General features: G+C 51.6%; 4 protein-coding genes across 4 annotated transcripts; 1 reads left to right on the plus strand and 3 right to left on the minus strand.

The window, feature by feature from the left end:
• The first annotated feature begins 215 nt into the window (after positions 1-215).
• BKA58DRAFT_364860 (major facilitator superfamily domain-containing protein) lies at positions 216-2,727 on the plus strand. Its single transcript, XM_046168862.1, has 2 exons — positions 216-534; positions 669-2,727. The coding sequence occupies exon 2, from the start codon at positions 693-695 to the stop codon at positions 2,310-2,312; it is 1,620 nt and encodes a 539-aa protein (XP_046023701.1). The 5' UTR covers positions 216-534; positions 669-692; the 3' UTR covers positions 2,313-2,727.
• Positions 2,728-3,861: 1,134 nt separating this feature from the next.
• BKA58DRAFT_442042 (uncharacterized protein) lies at positions 3,862-4,946 on the minus strand (the record flags this gene model as incomplete). Its single annotated transcript, XM_046173876.1, has 3 exons — positions 3,862-4,254; positions 4,326-4,792; positions 4,841-4,946. The coding sequence occupies 3 exons, from the start codon at positions 4,944-4,946 to the stop codon at positions 3,862-3,864; spliced, it is 966 nt and encodes a 321-aa protein (XP_046023702.1).
• Positions 4,947-6,119: 1,173 nt separating this feature from the next.
• BKA58DRAFT_216852 (ABC-2 type transporter-domain-containing protein) lies at positions 6,120-11,629 on the minus strand. The gene is made up of 5 exons (XM_046166171.1): positions 10,573-11,629; positions 10,281-10,515; positions 9,479-10,223; positions 9,067-9,333; positions 6,120-8,922 (listed from the first exon to the last, which is right to left on the minus strand). Exons 1-5 carry the CDS (start codon positions 11,301-11,303, stop codon positions 6,212-6,214), a joined length of 4,689 nt encoding a protein of 1,562 aa, XP_046023703.1. The 5' UTR covers positions 11,304-11,629; the 3' UTR covers positions 6,120-6,211.
• Positions 11,630-12,106: 477 nt separating this feature from the next.
• On the minus strand, positions 12,107-14,197 carry BKA58DRAFT_342770 (NAD-dependent glycerol-3-phosphate dehydrogenase N-terminus-domain-containing protein). The gene is made up of 3 exons (XM_046168372.1): positions 13,991-14,197; positions 13,708-13,940; positions 12,107-13,619 (listed from the first exon to the last, which is right to left on the minus strand). Exons 2-3 carry the CDS (start codon positions 13,764-13,766, stop codon positions 12,425-12,427), a joined length of 1,254 nt encoding a protein of 417 aa, XP_046023704.1. The 5' UTR covers positions 13,767-13,940; positions 13,991-14,197; the 3' UTR covers positions 12,107-12,424.
• Positions 14,198-14,415: the final 218 nt, after the last annotated feature.

The following is a 14,415-nucleotide window of genomic DNA, read 5'->3' on the forward strand; positions in this document are numbered from 1 at the left end:
CACCTTCAGCCAAGCGACCCTCGGGAGATGGCACCATTTCGCGGGCGCTGTCAAGCTCACCATGCCAACCAACAAGCTTTGACAAAGCCTCCCCATGCTCTGGCTACCGTCTCCCGCGTCCGCCATATCATTGGTGCAGAATCCTACAATGCCGTAGATCCGTTGTCCATGGCTCTGAACAGTTTAGCCTATCCGCGGACATAACGCCGTGTAGGGTGTGGAGATAGGGTGAACACGCTGCATACGGCTGTAAGACCGCCTGCCGCTTTGCGCCCTCGGATCATAACTCTAGGCACGCAGCCCTTTCGCGTGCGGAGGGTCGTGGATTCTGTGTCCGTGATTGCGACGTAAGCCTTTGTTGCTGTTCATTTTACACGAGGCATCACTTCTTTCCTTTCTCTCAGATCTACCTTCCATATTTGCCTAGAACGCTTTGTGCTGGTAGTTTGACTTCCGAACTGTCGATCTACAAACTGTTCGATTTGTATTCGGTTCTTGCCGTTGTTCCAAGTCGACTGTCTCCGTTCCAACTCGGTAAGACGTGCTTCTCTTTTTGGCTGCCAGTGTACACAGTGATCTAACACCATGACGCCACATCAGTGCGTACGGCACGGGAGGGGCGAAGATGCGTCACGGTGTCGAATACATGCTAACGATGGCCCCTTCAGCTCACTCCATATTCAACTTCCACAATGGCGACGCCATCGTCATTACCAAACCCCGCGCGGGATGCGCAAGATCTGCCCAACGGACCTACCAAAGAAGCATACGAACAAGGTCATGATGCAGACAGCAGACTACCTGAGGATTCATTCTCCAAAGATCCAGAGAAGGGCATCGACAGCCATGCCCATTCAACCCACACAGACGAGCGAACAGTGTCCAGCGTCTCCCCACCAGAACAAGAACGAGACCCCAACATTGTCGACTGGGACGGGCCTGATGATCCCGCGAACCCTCAAAACTGGACGGCGAAAAAGAAGTGGGGTATCATAGCCGCACTGGGTGCCTGTACTCTCATCACTCCCCTCGCATCCTCCTTCTTCGCACCCGGCGTCCCCCAGGTCCTTCATGCCTTCAACGAAACCTCCAACATAATGGCCTCGTTCGTCGTCTCAGTGTATATCCTGGGATTCGCTATTGGGCCTCTGATAATCGCGCCCATGTCTGAACTTTACGGACGCATGCATCTGTACAACATCTGCAACGCACTCTTCGTTGTCTTCAACATCGCCTGTGCGTTATCCAATTCCATGGGCATGTTGGTAGGCTTCCGTTTTCTAGCAGGGTGTGCCGGAGCCGCGCCCTTGACTATCGGAGGCGGCACAATCGCCGACATGTTTCCTCCTGAACAACGAGCTGGTGCAATGGCCGTGTGGGCCGTTGGACCACTTCTAGGTCCTGTCATCGGACCTGTATGCGGAGGTTTCCTCGTGGAGAATCAATCCTGGCGTTGGGTCTTCTGGATCCTTGCCATCTTCGGCGGCGTCTTCGGCGTCATGCTCTTTTTCGTTGGCCGCGAATCCTACCATCCTACCATCCTCGCTCGCAAGACGAAGGCCCTGCGGAAAGAAACTGGAAACGAGAATCTGAGGTCGAAACTCGCCCAGGATCTGCCGCCGAAGGAGATTTTCATTCGCGCTATTGTGCGCCCGATGAAGATGCTCCTCCTTTCTCCAATTGTCGGTCTCATGTCCCTCTACGTCGCTATCAACTACGGTATCCTGTACCTGTTCTTCACGACCGTCACGTTTGTCTTCGAGGGCCAATACCACTTCTCCTCCGGCGCCGTTGGACTGTCCTACATCGGTGTTGGTGTAGGCATGTTCATTGGTATGATAGCCCTTGGTGTCCTATCCGACAAGATCATAGTCAAGCAACAAGCCAAAGGAAACGTCAAGCCTGAACACCGCCTTCCGCTTGTCCTTACCCTACCCGGTGCCATTGGACTTCCCGTCGGTGTCTTCGTATACGGGTGGACGACATACTACAAAGTCCACTGGATCGTCCCCATCATCTTTACCTCGCTCATCGGTCTGGGTAATCTAACGGCTATGATGACTATCCAAACCTACCTCGTTGATGCGTTTACTGTCCACGCTGCGTCTGCTATCGCAGCAAATACTGTTCTCCGCTCCATGTTCGGCGCCTTTCTGCCGCTCGCTGGATTGAACATGTACGATGCTTTGGGGTTGGGTTGGGGAAATTCTCTACTTGGGTTCATCGCTGTGGCGTTTGTCCCGGTGCCGATTCTGTTCAGGTACTATGGTGAGAGGATCAGGACGAACCCGAAGTTTCAGGTGCAGCTTTAGGGTTGTCGGTTAGCCAGCATAGACAGTCTTCACAGCATTGCGCGGCGTTGATTATGCGATAGAGTAATACAGGTTGAAACGCCTCCTCTTTGAAACATATGATAGGGACCTCTTGTATTCTGTCTGGTGCGTCATATTGCACTGCACTGTGTGTCATGACTATTGTATCGTCTTTGCTCCGTATAATCACAAGTGAGTAGTAATGACGTCGAGATGTTACGGCAAATGTCGGTTTCTGAAACAGCAGGACTGTTTGTAAGTGATTGGGGTCTATAAGCGTCTCACAGACAGAACAGGCGGACATGGTAGCAAGACAGTAGGTAACGATTATTCACATTGTAGATTGTAATTAACATGTTTTTTGGGGTCTCAGAGCTTTGCGCTATTGGTTCGCGAACCCCAGCGTGTAGCGTGGGAAACACGACTGCGACTGCTTCATCACCGACCCTCCTGCCTGCCCTCAAAGTGACCTCAGCACCTGCCTTCTCTCTCTCTTACCGAGAAACACGCACGCAATGGTGCGCGAATATCGGTCAGGTTACTCCATCATCGGTCGTATTGAATGTCGCGTATATCATGACAACAATTGGCCTTCCTCTCATCAAGCGCGCACCTCTCGACCTCGGAAAGTCGAACCCCAAAATGCAAGATGCGAAGTTGGAAGTTCAATTCCTCCTGCTCTCGAAGTAAGCCACTGTCCTTTTCTTATCTCAAAAAGTCAGAGATGAAGAAAAACTTTCATGGATTGCTGATTGCACACTGCAGCTCCATCGTCCTGTTGGGGAGTTACGTGTGCTGCTAACACTCACACACATACCGTGTTCTTCTGGGACCCCTTCAAATTTAGCGTTCATACAAAAAAAATGGGTGTGAATAATAACTGACCTGTTCTGTAGGAGTTGCGAAATTCCATTTTTTCTCTAGGATGTTGCCTTTTATATAGTTGTCCTTGGCTTACATAGCGTGTGGTGGCTGTGATAACTTTCCCTTGGTTCTTATCCACTAAAAGACTCAATATCCACAGCGGGGAGCTAGTCATAGCTTCCATAATCTGAATCATGGCGACCTCGTCGAACGATTTGAGGTACCGAAGCCAGTACCGAGGTTGAGATGATTCATGTATTTGTGTACGTAATAAAAGGCGGCGAAATACTTGAATGTCTTTATTCATTGCTATAAACGCGACTGTAATGCTTGTGTAATTATCTGCGGATTACAACAAATACTTCATGGGCCAGTCGAAATGCAGTTTTACATCTTCAAGATGTGAAACTAACATTACATGGAGTTACTAAGATATAGATTCTGGAAGGAAGCTTATGAGGGAGTGTTTGAAAATAAGCAAAACAGAGAAGTGATTGAGCACTGCATTCGTGACACAATTGAGTGGCCATGGCGCCTCTATTCAGCCTAACTACATATCCATCTAACAGACCTTAGCAATTGTTGAAAGTGCAAAAAGGTCTAACTATACTACAAAAAGCGTGCAAAGTATATATTCTGCCACAGGACTAGCCGCCCTACGACTAATAATCATCCCCATGTTCGTCTAGCCAAGACACTGGACTGCGACCTCGCCTCCTTCTACGGGAATCCAGATATCGTATTGATTGCCGTTCTCGTCCGCGACAACGTAGTGATCGAAGTGCGGTAAGAAGACCATAAAGGCCTCCTGTGATGAGCTGCATGACTTGCTTGGATCAAACTCGATCGTCCGGGTGTACTCCTGACTAAATTCCATAGATACGTCGATGCCAACGGATGCAGTGAAGATGTCAAAGAAGCCGACGCTTACTTCGGCACTCACACCGACGCTCGTGGAAAATCCTTCTGTAGTAGACCACTCGGTGGTTACGCCAGGTGAAGAGATGCCGCTCATCCGGTCGCTGACGCCGGGTCGAGTAACGGACCTAGAAAGACCGAGGACAAGCACCTCTTCTTGCTGTTGTCGGATTGTGTTAGAGAAAGGGCAGTGAATTGGTAAACAGGGACAAAGATGGACTGGATACTCACTCTCTTCTGGATAGTGGGCTCGGATTGACGTTGGATGGTTTCTTTCCTCACCGTCTCCCAGAAAACCTCCATCTCCTCTATTGTCTTCGAGTCAACTCTTAGTCGCGGCTTAGAGGAACGGGTCGTGGTGCGAATGGAGCTGCGTCTAACGAAACTTGCTGGGGCGGCGCCGGCTTCGACGTATTGGTTTGAACCTGCCTCTATTTGAGCAGGGCCTGGGGCCCGACCGCCAGATCCCTGAGGCTCACACCACTGCTTGATCAAGCGATAGTATGTCGGACCACTGACGACATTCAAGTACGAGTCCTGCCCATCGCCGCGGGTGTTGCATACAGCGATGACGCAGTTTGCGTCCTGTCCGTCCGAATATGTCGGATCAGAGAAGATGTTGCATTCACCATCTTTAATTGGACGACCACCATTATAAGGGCTTTCCGTCCAGTCAATGCTGGCTATGATTCTGTCGCCTAAAGCTCGATTAGTTGAAAGTCGTGTAACACCAGGCGGTTACTTACAAGAATCATAATTTGGCTCCGTATATGAGTCACATTCGTAGACCAGCTGCGCTTGTACGCTGGACACACCAGCAAAGGCCAAAAGAGCAGCGAGTTTGGCGAGCATGTTGGAAAGTATAATCCGCTTTGTTAAACTGATTGGAAGATAGTGTTTGCCTTGAGTGAAGGCAATGCTGATGAGGATACTAAGAGGAAACGTGAGAGACCTCAAGGCTTTATATTCGCATTCTCGTAGCATCGGGTTCCTATGATTTCAGTCCGTTATCATGCCTATGATGCGCCATCCTGCAGATTTTATTGGGAAATCCTTCGTGGTGTTCGCTTCCGTTCTCAATAGCTCTTCACAATGCCCATACCATTTACCACATATCGCCTAGTTGCTGGCTAAAAGCGTTTGGTTCATGTAATAGTGGTCGTTCGTGGCTCCTTCTTTGTGTTGATTCGGTGCAAAGACGAGTGAATGTATAAGGCCAAACGCCAAGATATATAGTAAGTTACGCCCTGCCAAGTCGGAACGGGAAACCCGTTATAGTCGCTTTTAGTATGTATGCGATGTGAACAAGTTCGCGTCCTTCATATCCTTCGCATCCTTAATGACGATTTAGCTGTCCTCTAGCTTCTTAGCCGCATAGGTACCGTGCCGGACCGCCCGCAGTACGGAACCTGTGCACCAAATGCACGCCACCTCCGTGCGCCGTTCGATCCACTGGAGGCGAGGTTCTTGGAGTTGCAATATCTTCGACCGCATCAGGCGATGACTTCTCTCATCAGAATTGATGTCTGCGACCACATTTTGGCAACACGAACATGAATATTAGACTCTCGCTGTCAATATTGCCGTCCTGCGGCTTAAGTCGTTAGAAGTAGACGTCTTCCACTCCGACTGAATGCCGCGGAGCCTCATTTGGCAGCGATCGGGAGAACGGCAATGATCCTGCTGAACTCTCCACCAATATTGCAAGGATGATGGTTGGGTGCGGCGCTGTTGGGCTAATTGGATACAAGTTCCTGGAGATTGTTCCCGAAGACACAGATGCAAAAAGCAAGTACAGTATGGCATTCGTAACGGTGGGCTCAGTGGTCCACTGCATTCATGTGCCGTATGGTAGCCTACTAATTAACAGACTCGCAGTTGCATGCGTCGCACTCGGTATTATAGAACATGTTGACTTGACTTTTGAGGCTTTCTTAGATGGATACGTCCGTGACGTGACATGCACAAACCGACGCGACACTGGCGATTGAAGAGGCGCTTCGATAAGATAACTTGAGACGTAGCTTTGCTAAAACTTGAACATTATATTGAAGATAGGCTACAAACATCTCTCTCTCTCTCTCTCTCTCACACACACACACAGATTACGGCACTTATCAGGCCTTCTCTTCACTCTTCTTCTTCCCACTTAGCATGCCCTTGATCTTACTGACACCCTTGCCCAGGCCTCCGAAGACAGTCCCGAAACCAAAGCTCCATCCCTTAATTCTGATGCTCCAAACAAAAAAGTAAACAAGCGCCCAGTTACTAATGCAAAAGGCAAGGAAGATACCAAAGTTGCGCCATTTGTCGCTTGCTTTGATGTGGATGGTTGCGAGGTAGTCGTTACCCAAAGAATATGGGCAGTATTGGCAACCAGTCGTGGCATCGGGGTTGAGGAGATATCCAGGAGAAGCTGAAGCAAAGGCACCAGCGTAGGAGGAACACGTCTGGCCTGGTGGTGCGTCGAAAATGGCGGTCTCGCTCTCCTGACACTCAACCGGAATGCCGTTCAAAGTAGCAGCGAGAACACCACCAATCCAGTACGTTGAAGGGTTGATCCAAAACATCCAATACTTCCAGAAGACGGGCATCATGTCGTACGGCCGTACAACACCATTGAACAGACCAAACATGACGAAGAAGAAAGGCAACACATTCGAAATAACCGTAAAGCTCGGCGCAAACGCACAAATCCACTGACCCCAGCTGGAAATGAACAGGAAGAACAGCATTGTCATCAAGAAGACGTATCCAGACGTCGAGCTATCGGTGGGTAGCCCAGTAGGGAAGTACCACAAAATCCAATATAGCACACTCGACACGATGGCGATGGGAATCTCAGCCACCACCTGCGCAGTGGTGAAAGCGACCCAGCCGTAAATGCGAGACGGAAGTTCGCGAGCTTGCCATAGCGCCATGTTTTGGTAAAATTTGGGTACGACGGCGTTGACGATGGTGGGTGGAATGAGGATGATGAGGAAAGCGGTGAACATGCGGTTTTGCAGGTCGCCGATGGAGTTGCCGAGTTGCCAGAATGTGAAGCCGTTGAATATGCCGATGATCACTGCGACGAAAAGCTTGCCGTATAGATACGACGGATCGCGCCAGTACTGAATGAAGGTGCGCTTGGTAAGCATGGTGGTTTGCTCCCAGACACTTGCCGCGAACTCGGATTCCTCTTCTGCTCCTTCTTGGTTCTGGTTGGATACGGTCTTGCTGCGGTCGGCCTTGATGCGATCGATTTCCTGGAGCATCTGCTTGTTGTTGTCGGAATTGAGCCACTCTTCATTCCAATTGATCTTGCTGCCATCTTTACGCTTGACAGGCTTCGCTGCGGTCTCCAGGATGAACTCTGCCACGTTCTTACTAGGCGGACACTGTACGCCGCGATCGCCAAAGTATTTGATAACGTCGGTTCCGTTCTCGCCTACGGGACCGAAGTAGAAAGTGTTGCCACCGGGATTGAGGGCCAGAATCATGTCGAATTGCTGAATCAAGACACTGCTGGGCTGATGAATAGTGCAGACAATAGCCTGGCCTGCCTGAGCGAGCTTCTTGAGGAACTGGACGATGGAGTACGCCGAGTTGCTGTCGAGACCACTCGTCGGCTCGTCAAGGAACAGTAGCAGCGAAGGCTTCGCAGCGAGTTCGACACCGATCGTGAGGCGCTTCTTTTGCTCAACACCCAGGCTGGAAACAAGCGCATCTTGAATGTCTTGTAGTTCGAGCAGGTCGATGATCTTGTTGACGTAGTCAAGCTTCTCCTTCCTAGGCGTCTTCTTATCCTGGCGCAGGATGGCGGAGAACTCGAGAGCTTCGCGGATTGTAGCAGTACCGTCGTGGAGATCCATCTGCTCGCAGAATCCAGTACCTCGTTGGAAAGCCTTGCCGAGATCCTTGCCATCCACCAGGAACTCACCAGAGACGACACCGGTAGATTGTCGTTGCGATAGTGTGTTGAGTAAGGTGGACTTACCGGCACCGGAGGCACCGACAAGGGCGATCATGACACCAGGCTTTGCATATCCGTTGACCTTGTTCAGAAGCTTGCGCTCACCTCCCTGATATGGGACAGTGTATTCGACATCCTTCCAGGTAAAGACGCTTTCGCTGCTCGAGATCGAGTCCAGCGCCTCCTCCTCTTGATGAGTAGCGGTGTCTGAGCTCGCGGTAGACTCGCCAGCGACCACATTTTCCTCATCAACAGGTGCCTCTTCCTTAACAGCTTGCTTGGCCCGCTTGTTCTTGGCGAAGACCAATGCACCGCCACCTGACTGCGCGAAGGATACCGTTTCGGTTGCGATCACCGTTACCAAAAGATATAGCACCGTGAAGGCTATTACAACACCGAAGTTGCGCCAGAGGTTCGACCTCGAGTAGTTGAAGGACACCTGGAGGTAGTCTGAGCCGGGGACAGTTCTCGAGTTTGGTGGTGCACCAGTCAAACTACAACCCTGATAGGCGGGATCGACACCTGATCCTTGGGGTACCAGTTGGCTAGGAGCGCACTCCATGATACGATCGGAAAATTCGTTTGCGAGCACCGATTCGAAAGAGTACGCAACCGGGTTGATCCAGTATATCCATCCAAACCAGATATAGTCCGTCAGAAGCTGGGGCTTCGGGATGACGTAGCCCGTGTAGATAATCAGGAGATTGAGCGCGATACCCGCAAACCGCACGGCGTCATCGATGGTAGGCGAGAGAGCGGCGAACATGCGGTAGAGACTTGTAACACAGAAGGTTGTGATGTAGATGAACAGGAAGTAGATGAAGAACTTGGACACGTCGACGTCGAGACCGGTCATGAAGTACATGATGATGGCTGAAGTCGTTAGCAAGATTCACGTGAAGTCAGATGAGCCAAAAGGCCCTCGCAGGATGGTAAGTCTGCAGTTGGAACCCGAGAATGCCGCAAAGGCCTTCAGGCGCATGCATCCCATATGGGCTTCGGGAAGACACGACTTACAGAATGGAATGACCTGTGCCAGCAGCAGCGGGAAGTCTTGCACCACACGCGCAATGGCCACAGCACTAGGGCGATAGAAAGCGTAGTCCTCATGTCTCTTGACAACATTACGACCAGAGACCGCCTTCATCAGCTCCGAAAGCTGGAGCCATCCGAGGAAGAGAATGGAGAAGAAACCAGAGCCGCCTCGTGAGAAAGCACCAGAGGTGTCAAGAGCTTGTCCGTAGAACAGGGATCCGACGATGAGACCGTTGGAGATGATGATGACTTGACGAAGACGTTAGTAGATTATCGCGAGATGGTAAGAGCAACGAGTAAGCAAGGAGGTCCTCGTCCCACTTTCAATAGACCTTTGAAAACCGAAAAGGTGGCGAATACCTCCAGGCTCCCTCATCGCGTTGGCGCAACTTACAGAATTTGGTATATAGCGTGGTCTGATCACCCCATGTGAGCCAGAACTCGCGTTGAGTGCAAGCCAGTACTTGGCGGATGAAAGAGACGGTGTATGGACTCTTCTTGCGAACCGTCTTACTCTTACTCTCTCGTACGGCGCCCTCGAACTCCTTGGCGTCCACATAGCCGCTGTTCTCTAGCTCCGCTTCGTATTCGGAGATCTCTCTCAAAACCTTCTTGTAAGCCTCACTCTCTCTGAAAGCTTTCTCAAGCTCCTCAGACGTCTTCGGTGCTTTGTCTTCAAATCCTTCACGAAACTGACGTTCGGTAGGATCAGTAACCGCCGTCAAAAAGTCAGCCGTCGTCTGGCGTTCTGGGCACTTGAACCCCAAGTCCTGGAAGTACTGCTTCGCCTCGCCCGCCGGCCCCTGATAGATGCAGCGTCCAGCATCAATAACCATGACCTTGTCCATGACCTCGTAGATCTGTTCACCAGCTTGGTAAAGCGTCACTAGCGTCGTTCGGTTGCTGATATCGGTCATGATGCGGAGCGATTTGGCGTAGTCGAGCGCGGTACTGGCGTCAAGGCCGCGGGTGCTGTTGTCCCAGCAGTTGACCGTGCTCTTCGTGGCGAGAGTCTCGGCAATGGAGACGCGCTTGCGTTCGCCTCCACTAACGCCACGAACGTATTCATCTCCTACTTTGGTGTATTTGGTGTGGGATATACCGAAGACCTTTAGGAGTGCGTCAAGGATGATCGGGATCTGTAGTTCATCATGTTAGTAGTTGTTTGGCTTGGGTTTTTCGCGCGGGAGACTGACCTCGTGCTTCTCGTTCTTCTTGGTCTTGTTGGTGAGGGCAAACTTGAGTGTTTGCCAGACGTTGAGATCGGCCATGTGCGAGTCGTCCTCGGGGTTGTAGTTGACTTCTCCTCGGAATTGCTTCTTCTGCTTGCCGGCTGGGATACCTCCGTAGGATACATCGCCCTCCACGGCAGCATACGACTCGCGATTGTTTGATATAGCCTTCAGGAAGGTAGAACATCCAGATCCGGGCCTAGTAAACCATGTCAGTAGTTGTCACGAATACATTTCGTACGGAGGTATTGCTCACCGTCCTAAGACGAGCATCATCTCGCCATCTTTGACCACACCCGAAAAGTCATTGATAAGTGTCCGCATCTGCTTATGTCTGCCCAACTTCAGCGTCGGGATAAAACCGGAGACGATACGGTAGAGATCAGGCCCAAAGGTGCCCAGAATCGCGTTGGGCAGCGTCCTCGCGAAGGAAGCAGTCGACCCCACACCCTTAACGGTGAGATTCTTGTAGATGACGCCGACTTTCTTGGCCGATTGACCGTCCTTGCGCTTCTCGAAGTGTCCCTCACGCATGAATTCATCGAGCTCGAAGTCGTCTTCCTTTTCCGCAGCAACAATGTCTACCGGTTCGTCATCTTCTGCATCGCCGGTGCCCTCTTCTGCGCGCGTAATGGATCCTCGACGATGGCCCTGGCCCTGGCTTTGGCGTTTGCTGAGTCGACTTGTAGTCCTAGAAAGCGGGTTCGATCGTTGCGATTGTGCGCCGCGGGAACGCGACTTTGACAAAGACGCAAGCTCTCCCCGTAGGACCTCGAGATCCTCTGCTGCTGCCCGTGTATCAAGTCTCCCTGCGTCTTTCTCACCCCAGGTGCCTGCGCGTCGTAGGCGGTCGCGATCTGGGCTTTCCTCCTCGCTCTGGTGGTCCGGTGTCACTACTTCTTCTCTCCCATCGCGAAGGTAGTCGTCCTCGTGCCATGGATTGCGTCGATTGTCCCGTTCGGCGGGTGGAATGGCGGAACCCCACATGATGAGTGAGAAAAGTATTGGGTATCAAACAGCTGCACTAGAGGAGAAACAGAATAGAGAAGTGGTATGAAGAAACTCGGCACAAGAAGCAGTCAGGAGGTTTACCTGCAGACAAATTGCTCAATCGGCTGATATTAAGCTTCCGCCGTTGAAGAGACGGGAAACAATGGGGTCCTACAGATGACGGGGACACCAGGCCAAAAATCGGGAAGTTGACAAACCCTCAAGCAGGAGGCATCGGAGTTAAAGCAAGGCCATGTCGTCATCTTTGAGATTTGATTAACGATTGACGTGCCTTGCCGAGAAGCTAGACAGGGCTAGAGATGCGAAGCGCATCCACAATCACCAAACCTAGATGCGGTTGAAACGGTTGAAGATCTAACTTTTTTTTCGCATTACCAATCAATCCTTCCGCCCACGATCTCATTCGCTTTACCCACTCAGTGGGTGTCCCTGCATATCGTTACCACAACACGAGTCACAGCTCACTCGTGTAAGGTGGACCAAATCGCATTCCTGACGCGTGTGTAGGCTGCAGGCAGGCGGTCTTCCACAAACTCAGTGATCGGGAGCTGGTAGTGATCCATGTTCGGCATGATGTAGTTGGCATGGATGCTGCTCCGCGGACTCAAGCGCCGAACTAAACGTCGATCCTGCCAAGGCAATTCTAAAGTCCGATGCTGTTCGGAGGTACTTGCGTCAGTCGGTTGCATTAACAGCGCGGCCGAGTGCATATGTCGTATCGCCTATATGCAGTGCTTATAAAGTATCTATATGTTTAGAAGTATGCGAAAACCCCGAAACGATCATTCTCGTACAAAGACGCTCGTCCCCACTATCAGGATGTGCCTGTTTGGGTGCTGCGGACGTTGTACGATGGTTTGCTTATCAATACAGGTGTGCTGGGAAATCACGCAACAGGCTCATTTGGTAACGATGATGGCCATGCAGCGATTGCATACGGTACGTGAGTATTCTGGCGTAGGGATGAACGAGCCGACGAGATTTCAAGGGGAGTCTATTCTACCTAAAGGGGTATTCGCTTTCAAGTCTAGATGTAGTTTATCGAATCACAGAGCCCGCCGCTATGTATCGGACGTCTAAAGTCTGGGTTCCTCTAGTCATGGCTTCTTCTCAATGAGCTGAGGAATATCCTCGGGCTTGTTGTTACCCTCCAAGATATTGTAGACAGCGGTGAAGAGTGGGAACTCGGCCTCCATGCCCTCGGCCTTCAAGAATTCATTCACCTCATAGGCAGTACTGGTGCCCTGAAGCTTTTGGCCGTTGAGCTCAGACTGCTCAATCTCATAAATGGTCTTGCCGCGGGCGATGGCCATCTTTGCGCAGCGGAAGTTGCGACCGCCCATGCACGAGGTCACAACATCGGCAACACCACAACTCTCTTCGGTGAAGGTGCTTGTACGAGCACTCTCTCCGAAGAAAGCCTTGCCAAACTTGACCATCTCCAAGATACCGACACGCATGACCGCTGCTTTTGCGTTGTCTCCCCAGCCCAGACCATCCACGAAGCCTGCAGCCAGCGCAATGATGTTCTTCAGCGCTCCACCCAGTGAGACACCAGCGACATCGTTGACGATGTGTACGTGGAAGTAAGGGCGATGGAAGAGTTTGCGAACATTCTCGTGCGATAGAGGGGGGTACTCGTTGGGAAGAGCAGTCAGATGCGCCGAACGCTTACTGGGTTTCTTTTTACTGGGGTCAATGAGATCAACATGAGCAGTAAGATCAGTCTGCGAGGCATTCGGCGAACCACTGGGGGTAGGGTTGCGCGAGTCCATTGGTGGCGGGTCGTACGCTACTGTCGTCTCGGAGTACTTCTCTTGGGCAATCTCGGAAGCGATGTTGGCTCCCGACAGGGCACCGCAATAGATGTTGAGCGTCATGCCAATGGTCTCGGACATGAGTCGAATGCCCTTCTCGCTGACATCAACACCCTTTGTACAGCAGATAGCTCGCGCATATGGCAGGATCTTGCCGACCAGCTGCTGGCTTGAACGTGCAATGAACTGATGAGGGAGAACGAAGATGAGCATGGTCGAGTCCTTGCAAGAATCGGGGAGATCGGGGTTGGCGACGACGTTGGAAGGAAGCTTGATGTTGGGGAGGTACTTGACGTTCTCGTGGACTTTGTTGATGATTTGCGAGAGCTTCTCGGGCTTGTCGGAGCCGCTGTAGTGAGGCGAGTCTTTTGGGAAGGTGTACTCCTCCTCGAACACCCACATCTGCACGGTCTCTTCGAACAGCGACGGATGCTCCTTGACGTTCTCGGCGACCAGCTTGGCCATGGTCGTGCCCCTGTAGCCGTTAGCTCTTGATCTCAGCGGCTAGCCATGCTTTGCGTGTGGGTATCTCCCCTCGCACCGGAGCCGATGCTGCCACATACCAGTTGCCAGAGCCGACTATTGTCACCTTGTGCTTACGTCCAGCACTGAGAGTCGCCATTGTTTTCGAGGTGTATCGTCTTCTCTGTAGGTTCGTGAAGTATGAAGTGTGGATCGGTACTGCGACTCGCTTACGCAGATTTTGGCGTAGGTGCTGGGGAGTGACGTAGTATATAGGTGAGTGAGTCGCGAGCGAGAGGGGTCTTGAGACAGCCACGGTTGTGTATTTATGATGCTAGATGCAGTCAGTAGGGAAATATCGTCTGCTCGGGGTGCGGCTTTCACCTGCTGTCTTGGTATCCGCCTGGCCTCGGCTTCGGAGCTGAGTGTGAGCTTGTGATACGGCGATGCCGAAGGCTGGGCTTCAGTCAACAAGCGGGCTATCGGCAGTGAGGCGTCGTGAAGTGTTGAGCAGAGAGCGGCTCCGACGGTAGTAGAGTCTACTTGATGTTGGGTCTAGGAACGATTTCGGAGACGTGCGTCATGTGGGCATGGGTTCAGCTGCATAACGCTTATCATTCTTGAGCTTCGAGCCGGCTGATCCACGCATTGACCAATGGGGCGACGGTCTAGCGCTACAGCTGACAACCATGGTAGACTACACGTCCCTGCGCAAACCATGGCACTTGAAGATGCGGGGAAGACGCGACGCGTCCACATGTACACAACCATAAAGCCTCCAGGTCAGCAAATGTTGGTGGATGCGATAC

Source organism: Alternaria rosae (assembly GCF_020736505.1).
Source record: "Alternaria rosae strain MPI-PUGE-AT-0040 chromosome Unknown BKA58scaffold_7, whole genome shotgun sequence".
Taxonomy (NCBI): Eukaryota; Fungi; Ascomycota; class Dothideomycetes; order Pleosporales; family Pleosporaceae; genus Alternaria; species Alternaria rosae.